This window comes from Phyllostomus discolor, chromosome 4, assembly GCF_004126475.2.
Source record: "Phyllostomus discolor isolate MPI-MPIP mPhyDis1 chromosome 4, mPhyDis1.pri.v3, whole genome shotgun sequence".
Classification (NCBI taxonomy): Eukaryota; Metazoa; Chordata; class Mammalia; order Chiroptera; family Phyllostomidae; genus Phyllostomus; species Phyllostomus discolor.
Window position 1 is genome coordinate 21587501 of NC_040906.2, and position 25681 is coordinate 21613181.

Consider the following 25681-nt stretch of genomic DNA (forward strand, 5'->3'; position numbering starts at 1 on the left):
TATGGGTATTTTCATTTAAAATAATTGTTGTAGTTCTTTCACTAAAATCTAAGAGTTCATTGTTTTAAACAACCATGTTGTTTACAAATGTCACTGGCCATTAGATTATATCTATATCCTTTGCCCGTTTTTCTTTTGGGGTTTAAAAAAATCATTATTGAGAAAGGCTTCTTAAATTAACATTAAGAATAGTAAACTGTTACAAATGTAAATCATCTCTACCTCTAATTTATCATTTCACATTGCAATTATTCTCTTTAGGTAGTACCTCCAGAGAGGTAATCAAGTGGGAAAGATGGCATTAGTGGTGCCAAGCTAATTACAGAAGATTTCTGATGTGAGCATAGTCACTACTTGATTTTCATGTGGCCAGTGAGTGTTATGCTTTTCTTTGGGCAACAACAATGCCCCTAGACCCTACTAGTTATCTTAGATGCAGTATTTTTTTGTCACAAAGGTAGGGAGGAAGTGGTGGGGAAAGTGATAGTGTTAGTTCAGTGTACCACAAATCTGTAACATAATATGTGCGTGAAACAAATCAACATGTGGCCAGTAGTTAATATCTTCAAGAACATCCTACTGTCCTATACCAGAGAAACCACTTGAGTATTTTAGTTTTACTAGTAAAACTGTACCTGCTACTCCATCTTCCCGCACCTCACCATCCTCCATGAGATGAACGATGGGGAGCACTGCTGCACAGATGCATGCTGGGAACACTGCCTGGGGGGGCTGAGGCACATGGTGGTTTGGCGTGTGTTCAGTGGTATGCTCCTCATCTGAAGCAGGAGACATAATTGGGTGCTTTTATCAGTATTGTAATTCTAGTGCAACAACACTTCTCAGTTCAAGGCCTACTTATTTAACAGTTTTTGGTATATAGATATCCCAGCACCATTTGTTAAAAAGACAATTATTTACCCATTGAATTTTCTTGATGCCCTTTCAAACATAAAAAATCAATGGAAATGTAATGGTTTACTTCTGGTTGTTCAAATCTATTCATTCGATCCGCATGTCAGTCTTTGTTAACTGCAGGTTTGTAGTTAAGTTTTGAAATTGGAAAATATGAGTCTTCCAACTTTGTTCCTCATTTCCAAGATTATTTTGGGTGTTCCAGGATATGGAGCAACTAGAACTCTCATGCTTTTTGGTAGGAAGGTAAAATTATATGGCCACTTTGGAAATAGTTTGGTAGTTTTTTTCTCATAAAACATGCACATAACTATTCATTGCAACATAATTAATAATAGCCAAAAAAGTGTAAATGACCCAAATGTCTACTAACTGGTAAACTGATAAAATGTAGAATATCCATATAATGGAACATCATCTAGTAATGAAAAGGAATGAAGCATTTACACATGTGACAACCTTGAAAATATTATGTTCAGTCAAATCCAGTCACAAAATGCTACATATTGGATGATTCCTATTATATGAAATGTAGAGAGTGGAAAATCTATAGAAACAGAAAGATCATTTCTTGCCAGGGGTTTGGGGAAGTGATGAATGAGTAATGACCGTTAATGAGTATAGAATCTCTTTCTGGAATGACGAAAATATTCTAAAATTGGATAGTGGTGATGTTTGCACACTCTGTGAGTACACTAATAAATACTGCATTATATTCTCTAAAAGAGTCAATTGTGTGGTATGTGAACTACATCTCAATAACGATGTTATAAAAATATACATGTGCCTTGGATTTCATCTCTGTAAGTTGTGATTAATTAGCATTGGTCATTTTTTAAGTTCCCCGGGGTTGTACAGCCAAGAGCTGAGAACCATTGGTTTCCATACAATTTTTTAATATGATAAAGTTTGTATAATGATGAAACATAATTTCTGTACAGTTTTTGGTAACTTTATAAATCAGTGATGAAATTTGTGTAATCACGAAGTAGTGAGTCCCACATGGCTGCTCATCATTAATGAAGCATGTTTTTTAAATTCTTAGGACCCAAGAGCATCATGTTCCACCCCCCTTCGCCCCCTGCTGGAATCAGATTTCACTACAGTAGTAGCATGAGCTTTGGTCTTCCTTCGGTTGTCTAATTATTCCAGAATAGCACCTTAAAGCATCCGACTGGATTTTGGCCACACACTAAAAAGATACTCTGGGTACATTGTGAAAATACTGATGTATAGGTCCCACCCTTAGAGATTCTGATTTGATCCTGGGTGTGGGTTGGACATTTTTAAAAGCTCCCCAGTTGATCATAATGTATACCAAGGGTTTAAAACTGTTAACTGGTTAGAATAATGTCTACTTACCTTCAGCAATATAATTATTTGAAATGTAATTAAAATAGAGCCAACTTATAAAGGACAATTGCTGGGTAAAATCAACAATAATTTTTTTAGGGTACCACACCATTCAATATTGTTTTAGACCTTAAAGTCATAAAACAAGTTGTTTTGTGAAGGCAGTGTAGTGTAGGGGAGTAAGACAATGTTAAACGACAGATGTTTCAGAACTCACAGGCACGAGGAGTAAACATCACATTTGCAAGAGGACACACCTTCGGCACTCACAGCTGAACGCACTGACCAGACTGACCCTCGGCGGAAGGAGTAATTCCTGTGGGAAGTGCTGGAGGTGCAGGAGGGGCTGACGGACAGTCGGCGGGATGCCAGGTTGGTGACTTCTTCTACTGGCAAAGAAAATGGGGAACATCAACTTTGGTTTCATAGCAAAATGGGTCATCATCACAACTATAGCTGTACTTACATCACAAGTGTATTCTGCTCTCAGAGCATAAAGCTTAAGTAATTTAGAATGTGTTTAGAAAAGGAAAAAAAATACAGAAAGACAAAATCCCTCCCAAAGATTCCACAAAAGCAGGGCAGAGAATCTCTAATTTCAGAGTGCTTCCTAAGCCATTTTCTGATGCCAGCCTACCAAGTGTGTGCACTTCTGAAGGCTGACGGTAGTTAATAGGCTAGCCCCATTTTTAATGATGAAAAAAAATCGCTGGCATCTACTTTAACAAACACTCTGGATTCAGATGTTCCCTGAATCACAATCATTCCTTGGTCCTTGTCCTTTTTCATCCTGGTTCATTCAGTGTGGCTAACATCCTCCTCTTTAAACAGGCCAACTGTAATCATTTAGAAAATGAAAACTCTCTTTCTTTGGATGGTGTCAAGTGATGAGAGAGAGAGAAAAAGCATATCACCTCATCTCACATAAAATTATCAGTGTTTATATCTCAAAGCAAGTCCCTTCCCTTTCCTGTGACTCAGCCCCCGAGAATCCCCCTGTGTAGAGGGCACCTTCTTCTTCTGGCTCTGAGCTGGGTGTGCAGGTGGGCTCATAGCAAGCCTCCTGGGTGATGGGGATGGCGGTGATGAGGCTGGCTTCTCGACCGAGACGTTTCTTCTCTTCCTCCTGCTGCAAGTTCTTTAAGATGTGTTCTGCCCTTTGATGGGAGCGAGACACAGCCCGGGCTGAAAAGGATTTCTACAGAGACATGAAGGCAATGCTATTTAATAGCAAATCTTTCATAATCTCACGAACATAAAGAGTGCTCCACTGAACCCCACAAATGTGCTACTCTGCACTCAGGGAATGTTCGTGCACCCATCATCTGCTTTCCTGGAGATTTACTTGTTTTTCTACCAAGGTCCCAGGTTGGTACAACTAAACTGCTCCTTTTTACCCAATCAGAATAATTCTGCAAGAATGTTGGCAATTTCTGGGGAAAAAAAAAAACCCTATTAGGGTTTGATATCACCTCAAACCCTAAAAGTAGGGTTTCCATGATTCACTCTTTAAATATTAAAACTAAACAATTTTAATGCTCTCTTTTCAATTTTTTGCATGGGTTTTAAATGAAGGTCATTTATTTCGTAAGGTTAATAAAAGAACAAGTCAGAACCATGGAAAGGAGGAGGAATGAGATCTACCTCTCATATAAACCAATTGCTTAAGTGATTTATTTCATTTTTTAATCTCAAGGATCTACCACAGTGTAAATGCATAATATTTGTAGATACATACAGTGACACATGGTTAATACTTAACAATATTTGCAGACACAAAGTTACTGATGGGAATGATGAAGAGTTTTGGTGTCATAGGTTGAATGTAAAATTTGACTCTGTTTACCAGTAGGAAAGGCGTAACAGATAAGAACACAATAAAGGAGAAAACATTCACTCTGCATAATGGCCATTCTATTTGTGCCTTCATCATGACACTTATCCTGAGACCAGGTCCCAGAGCTGTGGGGAGCAGGAAGTAATCACTGCAATTCTCCGTTACCAATAAGAATGAATGTCCAGGTATAGGAGTTGCTCCATGCCTTGTTGTTGCCAGTGCTCATACAGGGTTTTAGAGGCAGATAAGAGGTGCTGGTCACTGTTCTAAAGGGCTGCGGTCATAGAAGTCCCCTTTAAGCAGGATCTTAACCTAAGACCAACGGCTTCCCACAGTGAATGGCATGACAGCAATGCAGGGCATTTGATGGGCCAAATGGCAAAGTATTTTCAGTCAGAGGTAAAGACAGTTTATTATTATGATAAGGTAAGTTAAGAGTTGTGGAAGGAAAGACAAAGAACTGAATATAGAACCAGAGGATTTGGTGTCAAATTCACTGTGAACTTGGAATAAAGAATGTGCTTGGCTCATGAGTCAGTCACCTGTCTGGGGGGAATCAAAGATCCCTCTGCCAGTGGTTCAGATGAGGAGATGGCTACACATATCAGGGCGAGAAAAGGGGTGCCTTTCTGTTTGGCATGAAAACCATCAGATGCAAAAGCACTGTATGCAGAAGAGGTAAAATAAAATATTTTTATGGGTAGAGTTCAAAAAACAAACAGTTCCCCAAGGAAACTACAAGGCCTAGAAAATATATGTGTGACATGCAAAATGTCTAACCTAACTCCACATATTCAACTAACTTTTTAAAAAATCCTCCCCCGAGGATACATTTATTGATTTGAGAGAGAGAGAGAGGGAATGAGAGGGGGAGAGAGAGAGAGAGAGGAGAGAGAGAGAGGAGAGAGAGAGAGGAGAGAGAGAGAGAGAGAGAGGAGAGAGAGAGAGAGGGAGAGAGAGGCATCAACAGGAGTAAGAAACATTGACTGGTTGCCTCCTGTACATGCCCCGACCAGAAACCAAACCCACAACATCAGTGTGTGCCCTGATGGAGCATCAAACCTTGTGCACAAGATGAAGCTCTAAACAAACTGAGCCACATGGGTCAGGGCTTAACTAACTTTTTAAAGAAGTGAGAATAAAAACAGCAAAATGGTGTGTTGTTTTTTTTTTCTTTTGCCATTTAAGATGGCATTTTAAAAAGAACACTAATTCGAATAAAGAGGGCACTTTTGTATTCTATAAGATAAGGGTAAAATGGTAACCTTCCTGGGGATATTTTGTGAGATGTATCAAATATCTTTAATATTTATATACCAATTGCCTTAAATCCTATGATTTTCTAATCATGAATTTTTGCAGAGATTTTTTCTATTTTTACTTTATTTAAAAATTTTTCTGCATTACTCTGCTAATACAGAAAAATGCTACTCGACAGGTAAAAAAAAGTCTCATTTTGAAGATTCACTTTTCAAAAAGCACATGTGCTTGGTTCTTGTTTACAAATAGACTGTATTCTGAACTTAACTGTTCATAAATTGTATTACACAGGACAGTGATCTATTAGAGTACTCTAAGGTCTGAGGTCTCAAGAGTATTATTTATGAGGATGATACAGGTGATTGGCAAGATGAACAGACTTAGGTCAAAATAAGAAATCTAGAGATGCCAACTTTTTTCTTATTCATCTAGGATCACTATCATTAACTTTTGGGTAGCTTATGCATTGTAGGTTAAAAATGTTTGCTAAATAATAAGAGGCAAAGGTGTGTTACCTTTGGCCAAGAAGTCAATGCCTAATAGCTTTATATGGTGACTGCTGCTTTGATTATAAAACAAAACCATATTGGCTTGGAGACCTGCAAATGCTCATCCAGATGTTGCTTCCTTCTCCTCTCATCATAAGAACAAAAGACCTTTTGTGGCTGTATTTTTGTGTTGTTATTATATTCTTATGACAAAAAATGAATCAACTATCTAACACATTCATTGTTCTCTTTTATAGGCAGGCCCTGCAGCCTGGCAGAAAGAAAGTGCCTGTTACTCACAGACTGGTCTTCGTTGATGGGGTCCTGGACACTCCCGCTGCACTGAGGGACCCAGGGGGGGTCGAACATGGGGACGGATGGCATTCCAAGCACTGGCGAGGGCAGCGTGAAGTTTATACTGGGAGGCGGGATCTGTTAGTTGATATCAGAGGAATGATATGAGTAAGATGGAGTCTGAAGTATAATTATGACAATCTTATAGAGCACAGGATGTTACAGATCACAGGATGAACCTCTCTGGGGCTCAGTCTACTCATTAATAACATGAAGGGTTTGAACTAAATGATCCCAGTTTTTGTTAATCATCCCATCCTCTAGAAAACATCTATCTGTGTATATATAGCAAAATGTCCGGATGATTACATACCAAAATTTTAACTGCTTACCTCTGGGGATAGTATTGAGACCTAGAGGTTTATAGAGACTTGACTTTCTTACTCTATGTTCCTCCATAGTTCAATTTTTTAACAATAAGAATTCATTCATATATGAGTTAAGTTTAGTTACAAGGGGAGGACTCAAAAACCAAAATCTATTTATAAAAAATTGTATATTTATTCTTACATGTTTAAACTTCAGTCGCCTTCAAAGTACTCTCTATTTGATGCAATCTACTTGTCAGGATTTTTTTCTCACTGCTCAAAATGGTTTTTGAACTTGTTGATTCTGATGCCTTTTAGCTCATTTGCCATTTTTAGTTTTACCTCTTCTACATTGGCAAAATGTTTCCCTTTGAGGACTTTTTTCATCCAGGGAAACAACAAAGAAAAAAAGGTCATTTGAGGTGAGATCAGGTGCATAGGGAGGGTGGGGCATGGGGGTCATGCCGATTTTGGTCAAAAACTGCTGAACACTCAGCACATTCTGGGCCGGTAGGCTTGTAAATCACCCATCAGGAACTGGGCAAATGCCTTGAAAGAGTCTTCAAAAAAAAATTCACTGAAGCTGAATGCAGCTTCTCACACCACCACCAGCTGGTACACTGATACAGGAGGGCGGGCTCCTAGAACACTCACCTAGTGGAGGAAGCTTGTACTACAAGGGGACCGCCCTCCAGAAGCTAATTCCATTTTGAGGGGTCCCCCTTGTATATAATTATACAAATGAAGCCTTTCTTGGGCCATATACTATGGACTTGAGGTTCAATACATTTCATCAAGCCTTGGGTTGGCTTTGCTAATCTCATTCCCATGTGGGAAGGATCTCTCACCTTAAAAATCTGCTGTGCTCCCTCCTCCATCCGGGGCCAGACTTGATAGCGAAACCTCCAGAGTGTGTGGAACTTGAGGACGGCGTTCAGCCTCTGCACCGTCTCGGGGTGGTGGAACTCGGACATGAGCATGTCGGACACAGCCTCAGGGACTTTCACGGCACACAGCAGGAACATGGCAGCTAGAGACAGTCAACAACTCATCAGTGACATATCTTTTCATTTTGCTCGGTTCCTGGGGATGGAGAGAATGAGGAATTGCTCCCATTTCCTTAAACTGACTCCTGAGCTCATCAATCAGGCCACCAGCATTGTTTCAGCCACCGGAAACCAAACATCGCCATCCTATGTGCCACCCACAGTCTTCTAATATCAGGGGCGAAGGCAGCGACAGCCTGACATTTCAATAGAAGAACTCATTCCATGCAATGTTTCCTTTGGCTCATGGTGCAAAGTGAGTGCCAGAGGAAGCAAATGAACAAAGGAAACAGCATTCTGAAATATCCTTCTTAGGAAATGGCTCGAGTCATCTCATAATAACCCTGGGACAATATATAAAAATATGAGTCAAAAACTGTCTCAGTTACATGAGTTGTGTTAAAAATAAAATCCAATTTATAGACTTTATTAGAAACGTCTACCCTTCCTAGAGATAGAAGAGACTGAGAAGCTGAAAGAAATTTCATAAATCATATTAACATTACTACTTTTTTTAATTTCCAGAAAATACAAATGTCAATGAGAGAAAGGTTAGATGCCGTAAGTTATAAAGCTAATGAGTAATGAGATACATAAATATACTCTATAGCAGAGATGAAGGAACCAGTGGCAATTATAAAAACAATTTAAAATCTCCCTTGTCTCCTCCCCACAGTCTCAAAACATCATTTAAATTATCTCAGCTTTTGTTTTGCAAGCTTTCAGAATTTATCTGAACATTTCTTTTTCTGGACTGGGTCAGAAATCAGAGTCAGACCGGGTCAGACTTAAAAACTGGACTGGGTCCAACTTCATCTGGACTGGACCCAGTGGGAGGTCTCAGGTGAATCAAATTTTGTTTTAAGGCTGAAAAAGTAGGTAACCATACCAAAGACAATCCTGAAGTACAGTGGTCACAGTGGAGAACTTGAATCATCCTATATAAGCTTATCCATTTGTGAGGTATCCAAGAGGAAAAGTAGTCTCAGGGAGGAAATAAATTTTCCTCTTCTCCAGGTATTGGTGACTGGGCTGAGACCCACGGGGACAGCCCCTCACTCCGGAGCCCGGACGGCACCCTGAGACGATGGGCGGAAGTTAGGAATGTGTACCAAAGTCAGCTCTCCCAGATCTCGGTCTGCGGTGCTGGCTGAGAGAGGAAGGTAAAGTTGCACACTGTCCCTTCCTTTCCAAATTCAGATTGGCAGGAAAAAGCATTCATTACTGATTTTTCCCTCCCAGGACAGCTACTACCTCCTTCATTTTTGTCTGCCTGTGTCCTGAGAACTTGGCTTGCCAACCATCAGGTTGGGGGCCCCCAAAATACAGTCAGACAGAAATGAGTCCTGCTCTGTTGGAGCCTGGGTTTCTGCAGTGGGCAGCTTTCAGGGGAATTGTGTCTGTCTTGGTTTGGATGACTCTGGGCAGCTCTGGATCTTGAGAGACTAGTATCTTTCACACGTTCTTTGAACCCCTTCTTGAGTCCGTGGGGCCGTTCAATACTGCCAGGGATATTTTCTCTTTGCCCTGGCTGAAGCTTCACAAGATATACATATGAAAAGATTTAAACACATTTTTTAAAGTATCTCTACCTTCAGAAGTTGGCCAATTTGGAAGCTGATATTCAAAGTCTGATGAAACAATTTTTAGGCCTTCTCCCTGAAGCTAAAATGAAACTATACACCAGGGGTTGGGCGGAAACATTCTGAAGTCACTGTGGAAGGCTTTACTAAAACATTCCAAAGAAACACAGCTCTAAATCTAGAATATAGGAATCTTTTGATTCCCATCTTAGTTGAAGATCTTCCTGTTATAAAAAAAACAAACCGAAGATAATGTATTTGGATGGATGAGTCAAAGTTTTGATATTCAAGTTGCAACCCAATTTTTTTTTTTAGGAATTAAAAACAACTGCACTTGTCTTAAAAATGGAGCCTTTATAGGAACAGAAGTGTGGATCTAGAAACAGTTCAAATCCCACCTATCTTTTTTTACCAATCCCCAAACCTCCAGTATTCAGCTAAAAAGGATTGCAGATATTGTTAAAAATCTGGGTTTGGGAAGTCCTTCTTGAAGAAATTTACAGCCTTTCTCTGCTTCTGAGATGGATGTAAATGTTCTACCTGGTTTTCTCATGGAATGCAGAGCCCCTCTTCAAATGCAAGTCCTAGGAGTGTATTCTTATCAGCAAGAAGGAAACTATATGTGAATATAGTTAAAAATATGTGAATAAAAAATCTTCAAAGTCTTTTGCACAAATATTAATAAAAGCTGTAGCCACCTGAGCTGGTAAATTTAACTTATTGTATTTACTAGAAACACAATTTGGGTCCATCTGTCCTTTAAAAAACTAGTGGGTTTTTCATTATCATACCCATCTCATGGATAAAATTGTAAAATGAAACAATGAGATCTCTGTGTCTTTCTGTATGTTATATATGTCTACATATAAATGTTACAGATGTGGGGTATTTTTCTACCTTCAAATGGTATCGCCAAAATTAACTTGTAAAGATCTCAATTTAATTCGCTTAAAAACAAGCATTCACACAAATCAAGTACAACTTGGAAACATAGAAACTAACCCAGATGTCTTTCTAGTTCATGGGATCCAGGTGACTCTTTGGTAAATAAAAGCTAGTTTTGAGACAGCATAGGCTCTTGGGCCCAGGAATGAAACATCAAGTTGGCCAGGAACCCAAATTGAGACCAGGCGGTCAGAAGGAACTAGGAATAAACTGATGGCAAAAATGTTACCACCCCTCCACATCTTACTAAAAAAGGCAGAAGTAGGTGATTTTATCTTCCTTCTAACTTTCTGCTTAAACTACTGACCCTCAAGTGCAGTCGATCAGGGTTTGGCCCCTCTACAACCTGACTTTAGGGTGGCGGCAATGAGCGGTGCACCATCTCGCCCTCATACAGTGGGAACAGAATTACCAGGCAACACCGCCAGAAAAGGAAGTCACCCAACTGTCAGACAGTCAATTCTGCACGCCTGCCTCTCCCCAAAGCCCACCTTCCTTTTGCTCTTTCAACACTTCATTTTTCTCTGTTAACACACCCTGACTCTAGCAACTATTGCTGAATCTACTGCTAAGGCCATAGCTGCATGACAAAAGTCCCTGAAGTTTCTTGCTGGGGTGGATTTAGAATTATTTCAAGTTAGGTAATAGAATTGGTTAAGATTGCTTATTGTCTGAACAAGAAGGAGTCTGTGCCATAGCACATGCCTCACGCTGTACCTGGGATCAGCACCTCTGGTATTGCAGCAAATCCAGGAAACTAACAAACAAGTGAATTGGTTAGTAACCTTTCAGGTATATTCTTTGATTTATTTGATACCATGGTTCAGTTCATGGGGGCCCCAGCTAAGGAGTATACTTCAGTCTCTCAGTACCATCCTCCTCATAGTGATCACTGCAGTCTCCCTGGGGTGCCGTGTTCTCTCAGAGGTCTTATATGCATGCTCACAGCCATCAGCAGTACGTGAGATGGGCTTGCTGTGCTTAGAGAAACCACAACGAGATGAACCATGAGATGAACAGCAAGAACAATGCTTCCACCGAGCTGACAACATAACCCCTGAGTTTCACAATGAGACAAGAGCATTTTAACTCTAATGGTGACTGAGAGTGGTGCTGATACCAAATTTTTGATCAACCCCTCATGTACAAGAAGCTGATGAAGAGGAATAAATAGTTAAATTAGTTAAACAAGGAGGCCATTAGACTGATGTGGCTCCAGTGTCATGGTGGTCTATGAAAGTGAAGCAAAATCTATGCCCGGAAATGTGTCAAGGTTATAAATCGGAACTCTAAGTACAACCAGTCACAAACAACCAACTATACTGAGCTATAGTCAATCGACAATGGTCTTACCTTGTTCCTGTCCTTTCTCTATAAAAGTCTCTCTCTGAGTTACTGTTGGAGAGCTTCCCAACACTCTTGATTTGCATTGCCCAAGTTAAATTGGTTTTTGCTCAAATAAAGTCAAAATTTTTAAAAAAGGTTTCGTATATACAAATAAAAAGTGCAACTGGTATTATCCTATTTGTGTGAAGAAGGAAGCATGTAATATATACATACATGCTTCCATACATACATACGTCTAGTGCACCCTACAAAGGGTCCTGAGAAACTTTAAAAGCTTTACCTCTGGGGAAAGGGACTGAGAATCTTGGGGAAAAGAGTGACACTGTTAGCTTCATACACTTTTGTATTATTTGAATTTTCATGGTGTGTATTTTGCAATTAAAATAAGTACACAAAACTGAAGAAATGTATTCAAAAAGCAGGGAAGAAAGTGAAGAATCCACATTTTGCACCTACCATTTACTAGCTACGTGACTTTGGGCATGTCGCTTAAATTTCAACAAATCTGTTTCAACATTGTAATTTAGATACAGAACATGGCTTGCCTAAGACTTAAGAAAGTGAATGAGGGTGGTTCATGGGAAATCTGGGAAATCAAACAAAAAGAAGAATGTTATATTTTGAGAAATATAGTGAAAAGGTAGGTTCTGGGGAGAACCATTCTCCATGACTTGGTAACACCCTCGGACAGCCCCGCGGCCCCTGTGCAAACCGCATGGTGGGATGAGGAGTGCACGCAGGAGTCGGGCCTGCCTCCCTCTAGCGCACAGCTCCGCTCAGAGTTCTAGCAATTGCTGTCCATCTGACCTAGGAGCAGAAGTGGAAGGAATGCATCTCTCTCCTGTTTATACACTGTGATGTGTGGCAGCAGGACCAGGGTCAAAGGCGGTCTTTCCTTACCTGCTGCCCCAGCCATGTGCTCATCCATGCTGAGCAGGAGCTCCCAGGCAGCTGGCTGGATGTCTCCGTACATCTCCTCCGTCAGAATTGGTGCTGCCTTGATTAGCAGAGACAAGGGAGCGGGGGACAGGCTCATCACCTGGGGGAAGATGGAAATCATGGCTTCAAACTTTTGAAGATACTGATTGTTCTATTTCCCTTGAAACATAAGTGCCACTTCCCTTTCGGTTTCCCTTAAATGACCTTAAAATGCTTTCTAAAAGGGAGCATGTTTATTGGCACGGTGTACAATAAGCTTTGTATGTTATTAGTTGCTGCATAATCAGAAAAGAAATCATGCTAATGTTATGATGCTGTCACCATAAAAGCTGCTTTTGCAAACACCTAAGGAATAAACTGTAGAATAAATACAGCTCTATGAGAAAAAAGTCTCCAGTAACATAGCTGCACTAAAAGTCCTGATGGACTTTCCAAGCATCCCATTTTCCTTTTTATTAGAGTTGATTTCCACTGGAAACTGTAAGTAGCCTCTAATTTTCAAAGGAATCCTATTAAGAAAGTTAGTTTTCTAAACCAGTGTGAATTTGGGTGGCATTTTCCTGTGAAATCCTATTATACCTTGTGGTTATTGCCCCAGATTAGCCCGCAAAATGTATCCAGCAAGTCTAGGTCTTTGACTATCATTTTAAACACTTTCCAGAAAAAGCATAAAAGTTTTTCCCCTCCCCCCTCCCTGGGGATATGTACTATGACTTAGAGCTCAGGTTGTAATAACAATATATCGAAGTGTCAATCATGAATAAGTAGGTAAATGCACTGTTTTGTTTAATCCGTGTAATCCCCATCCTCATGGGGATTGTAACTAAAATCAGAGAAATTACATAACTTGAGCAAGGACCAGGGCCAGAGCAGCAGATGTGGGATTCGAGCCCAGATTGTGTCATTTCAAGACCTGTGAGCACCACTGCCACCCATGGGTGGGAGGTTAGCTCCCCTGGTGTGGAGAGAGAGGGAAACGGCTCAGGTACAGCCAAGCTCCCCAAACCCCATCTTAGTGGAAGCTGGCTGTCGAGCAAGGAGGGATATTTTCCTTGCACACTTGGTGGCACTCTTGCTCACCAGTTACAGGGACCATCATGCCATGGTGCCAGCTGGCACTGTAACTCCCAAACGCTAGCCAACAGACTATCTGGAGGCCCCTCCCTGTTACGGCTCCATGACTGTTTCCGCTCAGGTGTCCATACCTGCAGTCGGATGTACTTCAGCATCCCAGAGTCCTTTTTCCCTTCCAGGTTGGCATCTGAAACTCTCTTCTTCAGAGAAGGTGTCCTCAGGCATGACTTATCTGAGCACTGAAAAATACAGGAGATGTGTCCTGAGGGGCGTCGTGCTCCCTCCAAAACCAACAGCTCTGTTTCTAAACCCCAATTCTCCAAACCACCGTCCACACATAATGGGAAAGATGGCTTCAGGCCTTTCTGTGGCTGCATACTCTTTGAAAATTAAAAGCAGTTAATTGTGTAATATAAAGGAAAATTTTAGAGATATTTAGCAACACATTCTTCTTTATCACTGAGGAAACTGGGAACCAGAGAGATGAGATAACTTGACCAAGTTGCAAAGCTGGTTATTAGCAGAATAAGAAAAGGAACAAGGACCTCCTTGTTCCTTTGAGGGCTAATTTGAGGGCTAATTTTATTTCACCAAGCTGTTAACACACACACACATCTTTTAAAAGATAAATTGAGTTAAAATCCACTCCACCTAACAGTCCCTTCACAGTGCTGGATGTTAGGACTCAACCATTTGGTCACACAAGAATAAAAATATTTCAGGGAGGAGAGTTAGGAAGGAAAGATGAAAGACTCATTGGGGAAGTGTGAGTTCATAACCCCTATCACCTGGACCCGAGCCGCACACGTAAATTGGCTTCTGTAAAAAAGCACGCTTGCCCATAGGGGGCAGCAGCTCTTTCAAACTGGTCCCTCAGCCAGGGTCCAAGAATGAGCCGACTCATCCGTTGAAAGCATGAAGTAGACCATGTCTTCCCCTGACTCCCTAAATGCTGAGGAATGTCGTGGACAGACCAGCCGGGAGAATGGTCGGTCCTGATGGTGTTGGGCCCCTGTTTATTTGTCCTGAGTCCAGGTTCCCCCTATTCTGTGCTGCAGGTGGGCTGTGCAAAGAGGGATCCATTCCTCGTGTGGAATAAATGCTTGTTTGTTTTTCCAGGGCTGTGTCAGTGACACACTTTCTCCCTCGATGCCAAAGGGGAAAAAAAAAAACTCCTAAAACCCTTAAGAACTTTGAACAGTGCTTCACAGTGTTATAGATGCAGATATTTTGAAGGAAAAGGCAAATCTGAAAGTACATGCATGTTCCAAGAAAGTCTTTTAAAACTCTGACAAAAAGACCCAAGACAACACATCTATTATGTGACTGGCATGGAATGAACTTTTTAAAATGAATCTACTTGGAAATGGATCAAAGATTTTGCTGTGTTTCTAAAAGTAAAATCTTGGAAGCACATACTTGGGAACACACATATGGGGAGAGAAAACCTGCAATTTTTTTTTCTGTGAATGAAAAACAATATACAGCACCAACATCATGCCTAGTTTTTATAATTTGAAAACTGTTCCAAAATTATATGTGACCATCATTTTCCATATAAACATAGGGATATAGCTGACATCCTTTTTAAGAAGTCAAGTTATTTTAGAAGTGGCATCTCTCTTTTATTCTACTTACAACAATACATGCAAATTGCAAACTATCTAGAAAAAAACAGAAAAACTGTGAAGAAAATAAAAATGCCTGAAATCCCCAACCCAGTGATGGCCATCATCTGTTTCCTTTCATCATCTTCCCCCTCATGCATCTTAACACCACTATGAGGATGTTCTGCATGTGGTACACAAGTTGAAACAATTCAATTCACTACGGTCTTATAATCAACATTTCCTAGGTAATTAAAACTATTTTAAAATGTGTTTTTTGAATTTTGTAAGTATTTCATCCTTTTGTCCTTTGGCTGGATATTTTGTCTTTTTTAGGGTTACTTATGCAAAAAAAAATTCTTTGATTAACTCATAGGAATTTTAACCAGAGAGACGCAAGAAAGTACTCAGCTTAGAAGAAGAGGAATGATCGTTTATGTTTGCCTCTGGCTCTCTGGGAGATGCAGGGTTCTGTTTCATCCTGCCTACTGGGAACAGAAGGTATAAAAGTCAAGCTTCTCAGATATCAAACATGTAATATTCTGCAATGATTTCCTAGGAAGCGTGGTGTGTTCTGGTGGCCTCATGATACCTGAGCACTCTTCTTAGTGGAAAGGGGAGGAAGTTGGAAGGGCTTTGACACTGAGGTGATGAGCTAGTCACTGCTCCTGACTGACCCGCTCGTGCTTGACCTGCTCATGCTTGACAGGCAGACATGATGGCTCCACGTGTGATGGACACTTGGGTGCGCCAGGGGAAGGTCCTAACGTCCCTCCGCTGCTGCGACCCCTAGCCCAGACTTACAAGGCTATTATCAGTTGCTTCTGCTTTGGTAACTTGGTGTAAAACTTGGTTAGAAAAAAACTAGTAACTGGAGAGAGTAGGAGGCTGGCTCTGAAGGTATCTGCTGGTGACTGGTGATTCTTGGAAGAACTGGAAATGTCACCGAACTGTAAGGTACACATGGGGGTTGGAATTATAGACCAAGCAGGGAAATATAAAGAAACCTGAGACCAGTTACCCAAGGTCAAAGGCCAGAATGTATTACTAGAACATTTATCGTTGAGTTGGTCCACCAGAGGAAGCACAGCCCCAAGAGTTGTCAGGGATTTCAGGGGCATGCTTGCTAGCGGTGGTGTAGAAACTGAACTGCTGTCAGTCTCTTCTCTACACGTCATAGCCATACACGTCATTTGCCTGACTCTCTGTCTTCTCTCCTCATCCTGACCGCCCTGGATTAAATTTACAACGCAAAACCAATCCTTTGAGTGGTCAGGGAGTTATCACTTGAGACGTTTGGATCAAAAAGAGAGGAACTGGGCCCACCAAATTCCCATCCTAGGGGATTAAGGGACACTGGGTCTGCTTCATTTTGTGATGGTGGCTGGGGCGAGAAGCAATGACGGGGATTTTCAGTTGAACTACCAGATGAACAAAGCAGAAGGGGCCAGTTAGGGCACAGACATGAGTGGGCAGGTGGCGACGAGGCAGAAAGAAGCAGAGACGAGACACCACGTCTGTCCTGAGATGCGCAGCAGCTCTGGCTCTCACTCTTTGGGGCTTGGCTGTGTTTCCCGTCTGTCCCTGGTTCTACGAGGCTCTGACAGATCCTTTGAAGAAACTTTCTGATCATTTGACTACATTTCAATGGGTCTCCGTTCCTTACAGCACAAAATATTAACTAGGGAGGCATAAAAATTATTTTAAGTAAAAAATTGTATTTACCTATTTAGTAATTCAAGTCAGTCATTTATTGAGTTAACCATATGCCGGGAACTGAGCTGACTTCGGGAGATGTGCTGAAGGGCAGAGCACCCAGCACGCTCGCCCTCATGGCGAGTGTATCTACTAGGGGAGACCAAACACAGCTTTTACCTCTTCCCCTCCTTACCTCTTACCTCTTGAGGCTGAAAGTAACAAAATAATGTTTATCTACTCCTGTTTTTCATCAGCAAGCTCTAAATGAACACTTACCATATTTTGCCGTGTATAATGCACACTTTTTTGCCCAACCTTTCGAGGAAAAAATAAGCATGCACATTATACATGAGTGGTACTAATTCTGTATCTACATAAATGCTTTTAATTCTTTTATTTATGCTGATGTGTTAAAGTGTAACTCTGGAAAGCAATGAATGATATCCGAGTGCAAACTAATACCCTGGAATATGATCATCAGTTTTATTTCTAAATATAAATAAATAAATAAATAACTGAATTAAAAATTAATACAAAAGATTTTTTCCCGGAAAGTTTGGACCAAAAACATGGGTGTGGCTTTGCACACAGCAAAATAAGGTAATCTATTTAGCACTCAGCATTAGGGAAGGTACAGATGTGTAATAAAAATCAAAGGATTCTTTGGAGAACTTAATATATGTGCAGCGGCCGTCTGCAGAACCCCCTCCAGCCTGGACGTGCACCAACACACACTAACAGAAAGTTTGGTGAGTCCCCGAGCACCGAAATGCCGACGAGCAGACAGGCGAGAGTGAGACGGGCTAACAAAATGTACCAGTTGCCACATACATATTCCACCATTAAACCAATTAACAGGGAAAGAGGAACCAACCACCAATTGCTCATGAGGCTTGATTTTATTCAGAACCTCTACTTTCATTCTGGATTTCCTGCGCACTCTGTTTTCATGTGGGCTCCGGGAGTGTGGGCATTGCTCATTCCTGTGACAGATTCAAAACAGGCCAATGGAAATACCAGGAGAGGGGGGAAACAGAGCTAGAACAGGAGGCTGGCATTTTGGAAAGAAAACGGTGATCACAGAAGATTCACTATATCTTTCTGTTCTCCACCGGTGTGGCTAACTTAAATGAGTTAAGATTAGAGGACAATCCCTTCTGCTCTGCTTTCTCTTTTCCTTGCAGAAATGTAAGCGATGCAGAAGGTTGGTAAACCTTCCCTGCTGCTTCAGCCCAGTGTCCTGGTTGGCCCAGAGGTGGACGGTACACACGACACATCCAGAGCTGTGTAACCCACTCGTTAGGTATCACACAGGACACAAAATGCATAAGGCTGCCTCCGTTCTCAACAAGTTTATAATTAAGGCAGAGGAGAAATAGGGATATCAATAGTCCCATTCTGCAAACAAAGTGATTTTAAAATCTCTTAGTGCTTGCCACAAACCCACAGGATAAAGAACAAAGTGACTTCCCATGGCCCGGGGCGGCCCTGCCGGGTCTGGTGTCTCTCCGTCTATGCAGCCTCATCATGCGCCACAGCCCTCTGTGTTCCCGCCAAAGTTCTTCCTACTCACTTCTTCTCTGTGGTTGGAAAATTCTGTAGCCAATTAGCATCAGTGCATCCTCTGTCAAAGCTCATCTGTCACTTTATTGGAGAGGCTGTCTTAGTCCCTCTGACAAGTTCAAAGCCTTGTTCACAAGCTTTCTCAGCATACTTCGTCTCTCCTTCATTATGCTTTTTGCTGTTGCAGTTTTACATCAGGTTAGAACACTTATTTGCTTAAGCTCCATCTCTCTAACTGAACTAGGCTGTGTGCACCGTATTAGGACAAGGACTATATTTCTGCTGCTCATTATTACACCCAACACACGATATGAAGTCGGCATGGTCCACCAGTTCTTTAAAAATTTGTTTAACAGACAGATGGATGGGTGGATTAATGAATGACTGAGTGAAGAATCAAGACAGAACAAGTAAATGCCTGTGTCATTTAAAGGAAGAGAGAGGGAAGAAAAATAATATTACTCATCCACCTGCAGTGAGTCCTGTGGTTGACACTGGGGAGATCAGAAAGGTTTCAAGGAGGAGGTAGCATTTGAGTTGGATCTTGAAGGGTGTTTGGTCAAACTTACAGGTGAAGGGATCACTGGAGCAGATATGGCAGAAAGAAATCTCAGAGTGTGTGTGGTGAACAGTGAACATTAATTTTAGACAGGGAGATTTTTGCAACATCCAACACATATTGTTTTCTGCTAAAGGTTTTTATATGAAGGAGAATTTCCCTAAATTAAAATAGGTTTTCTTTGAATGTAGTCTTATTTATGTTTGAGATACAGGTGTGTGTGTGTGTGTGTATACATGTACATACATATATATATACATATATATACTGTGTACACACAAACATACATATGTATATATTTTTCTTTTTATGTCATCAATTAGTAGTTCATGCAGTTTATTTGTTACCTGCGTTGACTATTTCCCACCTCCTTTCCCTTAAGAACTTGTTTAGTTTGAACACCATGAGATGCAATGGAGGCTAGTTAAAAAGTCCTGACTTTGATATTCCACATTTCTAAATTGAAGCCTAGATGAGCATGTTATAGATGTGAAGTGTGGACAATCCATCTTTCTGAGCCTCAACTTTTTTCATCTATGAAATTGGGAGAACAATATTTCTTATACAAGGTTCATAGGAATCCAAACACACTTTATTAATGATGTATACTTCACACAGATGCTAATGATGTATAACCTCACACAGATGCTTAAAAAAACTACTGAAAGATCATACCCCAGAAGGTGAATTAGCACCCTTAAATAAGATGCATGAGATACTTATATTTTTCCTTAAAATCTCTTGTATTATCCAGAATTTCTTCAAAGAACCTATGTTGCTTTCATAATAAAAAGGTTGTAATAAAAAAATCCTTTTGCAAGTGTTAAAACATTAAAAACAGCTACACAGCTCAACTGTGAAGTTTTCATTCTGCGTCATATTCTCTAGTTGTTTGATTCCTATGGTATTGTCATGCCCCCAACCCACCAAACCTGACTTGCAAAAGATCCTCAGTTCCTACTTATTTATTTTTTCTGTCTCTCAGAATATCTGGCAGAATACTGTGCCAACAGCAGGTGCACAGTGAATGCTCATCAAAATGAATAGGTATTCTATAAAAATCTGTTTGCAAAACAACTTAGGAGAAGCAGCTGCAGGGGCAGCCAGCAGCACTCAGTCGGCCGTCTTGGCCAGCAGGCCTGTTCAGGGGCAGGTGGGTAAACCAGGGCTCGCTTGGCAAGAACAGGGCAGCCATTGCTGGCTACTGATTTCATCTTCTGCCAGGTCAGCTGTTGGAAAATTGTCACTGAATGCTTCAAAGAAGCAATGGTTTCTTGAAGGAGTTTCTAGGTCTGATTTGACCTAGATTACTTTGTCATTTACTTATCTGTGAATAGTTGGGCCATTTATTACTTGTTTCTTAATGCATAATTGTATCAGTTTCCTATTGTTGCTGTAACAAATGACCACAACCTTCATGTCTTAAAACAACATAAGTTGACTATTTACAGTTCTGAAGGTCGGAAGCCTACAGTGGATTGACAGGGCTGTGTTCCTTCTGGAGGCTTTTGGGAATCATCGATTTCTTTATCTTTTGCAACTTCTAGAGTCTGCCAGCATTTCTTGGCTCATGGCCATGCCTACTCTGATCTCTGGGCCTGTTGTTACATCTTATTCTCTGCCTCTCTTGCCTCCTTTTATCACTTACAAGAACCTTTACGATTTACATTGGGCCCACCTGGACAATTAAAGATACTCTTCCGATTATGAAATTCTTATTCACATAGTCAAACTTCCTTCTGTCACATGAAGTAACATAGTCACAGGTTCCAGAAATTAAAATGCAGACATCCTGGGGGGATTAGTCTGCCTAGTGCAATAACCTACTCATCGCCACACCCCATGAGTTCAGATTTATTCATGGAAACAAGACAAAACCTGGGAAAAGATGCCATGTTTGTTCACGGACATGAAGACAAAGCATCTGTTTTTCTTGCACTCATTTTCTCCCTTTGGTCAGAATCACAGAAAACTGTAGCCTGCGATACAACTGCAGTGGCCTCAAGTGTTTATTTCCAGATTAGAGGTTATTAGGACATCATTCTCCCTAAAGCTGGCACATTGTCGATCATTCACTCACCTCCTTCTGTTTCTTGCCCCGGAGAGCCACGTTGCTGACATTGTTGCTCTCCCGGAGGGAGTCCACCGTGTCTCCATAAAGCAGCTTGATGGCCCGGACCAGCCGGGCACAGGAGCGGCTGTGGTGCAGGTAGCAGTGTGGGTGGCAGTAGTCAATGTGGGTGCAGATGAAGCTTTGCTGATTGCACAGCAAGATCATGACCTGGAACACAGACATCACTGAGACTCCACTGAGCAACCAGAGTGCAGACTGACTATGAACCTACATGTACAGTGGAAGATGGAAAGTCCAAGGTCAACCTTCCTTGTTGGGTCCGGAAACCACAATGATTCTATAATTCCCTCAAGAGAACAGAGGTGCAAGCCTTTGTGTACTTAGCTTCTTTTGCTCCTTCCATCACACTTGATAGAAAGATCTCTTTGAAACAATAAATGTGTAAGTGATCTTCAAAAACGTAAAATGGTTATTATGGAGTATACGATTTCCATGTATTTTCAAATGAAGATTCTGAACTTGAAATATATTATTTTTTCAGCTCTTAAGTAATGGAAGAAGCCAGATGGAAGAGCACACACTGATGAGCAGTCCTGTCCCGAAGGACTGGCTGACTTCTGACAGGCTGGAGGGGCTTTGAGTCCAGCCCACCTGCATGGAACTGGAAAACAGTTCCGTGTCTTCCACCCTGACCTAGAACCTTCAACAGGGCCTTGAACTCCACTGTAGTATTTTATTTCCCCACCTCAAGAGATTTTATATATATATAGTGTGTGTGTGTACGTGTGTGTGTGTCTTTTGGGCCATTCTAGTTTCTCCTCACTTGTGGCTTGGTCTGGTTCAAATCCTCACATCTCCTGGACCTCCCAAATCAGATTCCAGAAAAGAACTCAGTTGATGTAAGGATATAGTTGTGTTAAGGTGAGGAATGAAAGCCCTTGCGTTTATAACTTCTTCCGTTGCTTTCCTAAAAAGGCAGTGGCATTTCTAGAGCCACAAGGTGAGTCAAATAGGCATAAGAGTAATCCTTGGGACGCTTCCACCCTTCCCGAAACTAGCTCCCACCCCAATGCCTAGCCTGGGACACAGTGTGTGCCATGTTGGGTAAAGAACACAGAGTAAGTGTACATGGGGAAGGCCAGTCCAACCTGCTCAGCGGGGCTGCCACACAGCTCCTTAAGACTGAGAGGCTTTGCTTATTCTGAGACAAAGAAAAACAGTAATAGCCACCAATGTCTTACCCCTGTCAAACACAGCTATCAATACCTGGCACTCATCAGAGTTTTTTTAAAAAAACGTGTTGTCTGAGCAGAATATCCACGTCTCTCTCAAGATTCCCTAAATATCCCTGATGTACCCATTGGTTCTGGTGTGAGGCAGAGCACATGTAAGAACCATGAGGTTTCCTTTGTTCTTCTCAAATGTAGCCATTTAAGAGAAATACCAAGGAAGCTTAACAACCACCACCACCACCACCACCACCAAGTAAACTGACGTAAAAATGAACATATGACTGACTTAACTTATTTAGTTAGTTCCAGTTTAGTAGATCTGGGATGGAGGTGGAGATGACCTAGAAATGTACAATTTTGAAATTCTGCCCAGGGATGTCCCCTGGGTGACTGCTTTTTCCTCTAGGGATTTCCTGATTAAGGTCAAGCAGAAATCAGCTGATAAAGCACAGTGAGATTTTGGCAATATCACTGTCATGGGTCAACAAAATGAGAGTTTCTGACCCATCAAGCATGCGGGGCCCCGGGACATACCTCAAACTCCCACTGCAAACCTCACAAGGTTTTGTACTCAGAGGAGTGTGTATGGGGGGAGGGAGGAGGGATGGAACTGGTGCAAGTCAAGTCAGCTTAGTTCCTGACTGGGCTGAAGTGACATTCTTTGCTGTCTGCCCGAGGACAGGACAGATCATCTCTGGAGAGAGTTAACGTCATCTAGAGCCTCTGTAATTTTACAATGAAACAAGTTACAAAATCTTTGAGAGCAGTTTTGTGTTCACAGCAAAATTGAGCAGAAGGTATGGTGAGTCCTCAGGGACCCCTGCCCCCACCCATGCACAGCCCCCTTCATCATCAACATGCCCCACAGGGTGGGGGACATTTGCTCTACACTGACACACCAGTGTCACCCGAAGGCCACAGTTCACTCTCAGAGTCACGCACTCTACGGGTTTGACGGATGGATGACCTGCACTCACCACCGCACTTCTACAACTGTTCACCCCCGTGTCTGGGCGTCAGGGTGGTGCCAGGCACACGGAGGAGCAGGACCGAGGGAAGACAACAGGTTCATGTATGGGGGTTATCAGCCATGGACTTTAAAAAGCCTATAGTCAGTTATGATCAAGATGTGAATTTAAAGTATTTTCACTGAGTGATAATGAACAGATGATGTATCAAACCTTGTGGGTTACAACTAGAGCAATTTCTAGGGAACCTTTATGGCTTTAAATGAACATGTCAGCAAACTGGATGAAAAGCAATACAAAGTGCCTGTGTCAAGAAGTTAAAGGAGGAAAACAAATTGAACTCAAAGAAAGGAGAAGGAAGTAATAAATAGCAGAAATTAATGAAACAGAAATCAAACATTCCAAAATAGCAAAACCTAAAGCCGGTTCTTTGCCTAATAAAATCGACAAACTTTTAGTAAGACTTATCAAAAAAAGAGAGAGAAAAGATATAACCTACTAGTATTGGAAAAGATAAAGGCACATTCTTGTAGATCCTACAGAATTTAAAATGATCTTAAAAGAATATTATAAATACCCTTTTGATGATAAATGTGAATATTTGGATTAAATTAACAAATTCCTAGGGGCAAAAGTCAATTTAGTAAACTGTTCTCGGAGGCAATAGAAGATCTGAATGGTCTTAATCATATTACCCAAATGGAATCTATAATTAAAAATCCTTCTACAAAGGAATTTTTAGGTTTAGAAGATTTCATCAGTGATTTCTTCTAAATATTTAAAGAGTATTTAATTGCTATGTGTCTAAATACACTTTTAGAGTGTTTGGGCACAGAACGCCACACAGAAAACTAACAAAAAAAAACATAGTAAAGGAAATTTAAGGACCTAGATAAGTGGAGGGGCATGAATCAGTGGAGAGACAGACAGACCGTTTTACACACAGGAAGACTCACTGTGCTAGCACTGTCAATCTCTCCATTTCAAATGGTCGTTATATTCCATATAAGGCTGTTTTGGAAGTGTTTTTATGGGAATTGACTTGGTGATTCTAAATGGAAATAGAGCTAGCCAAGAATAGGCTAGACCACACAGAAAGAAAAACAAAGTTGGGGGACTTACACTTGTACAGACCAAAGAAACAGACACAACAGAGGATCTAGCACACGATGTAATAATATATGCATTTCAAACACGGACAGAAGTACTCTGTGCTGTTAGCAGTTACAAGGATGGGCACGGTAGGGGGGAGGCAGTGCCTGGGAGGTGGCCTGTGTGGGGCTCCAAAGATGTTGCTAAGGTTCTTCTCTACCTGGTGGTAGTTACACAGATGTGCTCACGTGTTGAAAATTTACTGAGCCATACACGTAGGTTTTGTATGCTTTTCGATATGTAGGCTAGACTTCATTAAATAAAAAGTTTGCTTGAAAAACAGCTGCCTCAGAAATTCTCCAAATCAGGCAGTTCTGGGGACTATCTCAGCAGGGAAGGCCAAGCGCCGTGATCTCTGAGGAGCATTGTGAACAAACCAGCGCTCATCTGACCCTTCCAGGAAGTCACATTAGAATCCGAGGAGATGGTGATAGTCCGTATCTAAGATCCACAACAGTGCCGGCAGTACCCTGCCAATCATGAGACTGACACTTTGCTCCTTCTCTTCTCATGCCCAGCTCAAACCTAATCCCTGAACGCCAGTTCTACGAACGCTAGTCTGTGCTCAGTCTTCTCGGGAGCGATCCCTCCTGCCTGTGTCTCTGAAGAGCCCTCTGAAGGGTGCTCCTCCTCATCACAGCATCTCCACGTCTGAGTTTACAATCTGATCTAATCCAGACTCGAGAATAACACTGTGGCCTTGCTCTCAACATCTGTGATCACCTGTATAAAACCGGTCACCATGCCTTGCCTGTGTCACTCATATGGCCTAGGGACTCACAGTTTTCCCTGACTTACAGTGGCCCAAAAGCCAGCCATAATAAAGGACCCTTGGTCTTAGTGAAACATAAAAGGAATACTATCCAGCAGAATACTAATCCTAGTGAGGCTCAGCTGAAATACAAGCCTCTGGTTTTTCTCGTAGACTAAATTAGATGGATGATTTAAGTATAATCTCTCATCCTCCCATCATGGATCTCTCCCAATTCCAGAAGGAAACTGGTCTCAGGTATCCCTCTGAGATGCCTACTCACATGGAGCCAGGACATGTTCCTGTGGTAATTCTCCTCCGTGCCGGCAGTGCTCATTCCTTCTGGCTCGATGCTGGGCTCACTCGCGCTCCAAGGACTCCCTTCTTCAAAAGAAAAATACCAAGAGAGGTTGTGTTGTTTAGTCTCCTTGCAGAGCACGTTGATATGGTACAGTTCTCCATGCTTTTGAATCCTAGGGCAGACTACCAAGGCCCAGTGGGTTTCAGGGCATAGCATTGATTTTAGTGGAGGAATATTAGTAGGAGCTGTTCCCGTCACCAGCAGCTGAACTGGCCATTATGAAGACATTTACGACCTCTGTTATGGCGGCTTCCATATTGAGACATG

General features: G+C 41.5%; 1 protein-coding gene across 6 annotated transcripts in view; it reads right to left on the reverse strand.

Annotated features, from left to right (window-relative positions):
* Positions 1-25681, reverse strand: part of UNC80 (unc-80 homolog, NALCN channel complex subunit) — a 186976-nt gene that overhangs the window by 63327 nt on the left and 97968 nt on the right. For 5 of the 6 annotated variants that reach the window (XM_036022913.1, XM_036022916.1, XM_036022911.1 and 2 more), the window contains 9 exons: positions 25337-25437; positions 20957-21157; positions 13581-13688; positions 12337-12475; positions 7364-7545; positions 6154-6285; positions 3280-3466; positions 2526-2657; positions 636-779 (listed from right to left, as the gene is read on the reverse strand). In XM_036022913.1, the coding sequence (XP_035878806.1) occupies positions 636-779; positions 2526-2657; positions 3280-3466; positions 6154-6285; positions 7364-7545; positions 12337-12475; positions 13581-13688; positions 20957-21157; positions 25337-25437 (1326 nt within the window). The remainder of the gene's footprint in view (positions 1-635; positions 780-2525; positions 2658-3279; positions 3467-6153; positions 6286-7363; positions 7546-12336; positions 12476-13580; positions 13689-20956; positions 21158-25336; positions 25438-25681) is intronic. The other variant, XM_036022912.1, reaches the window with a different exon arrangement.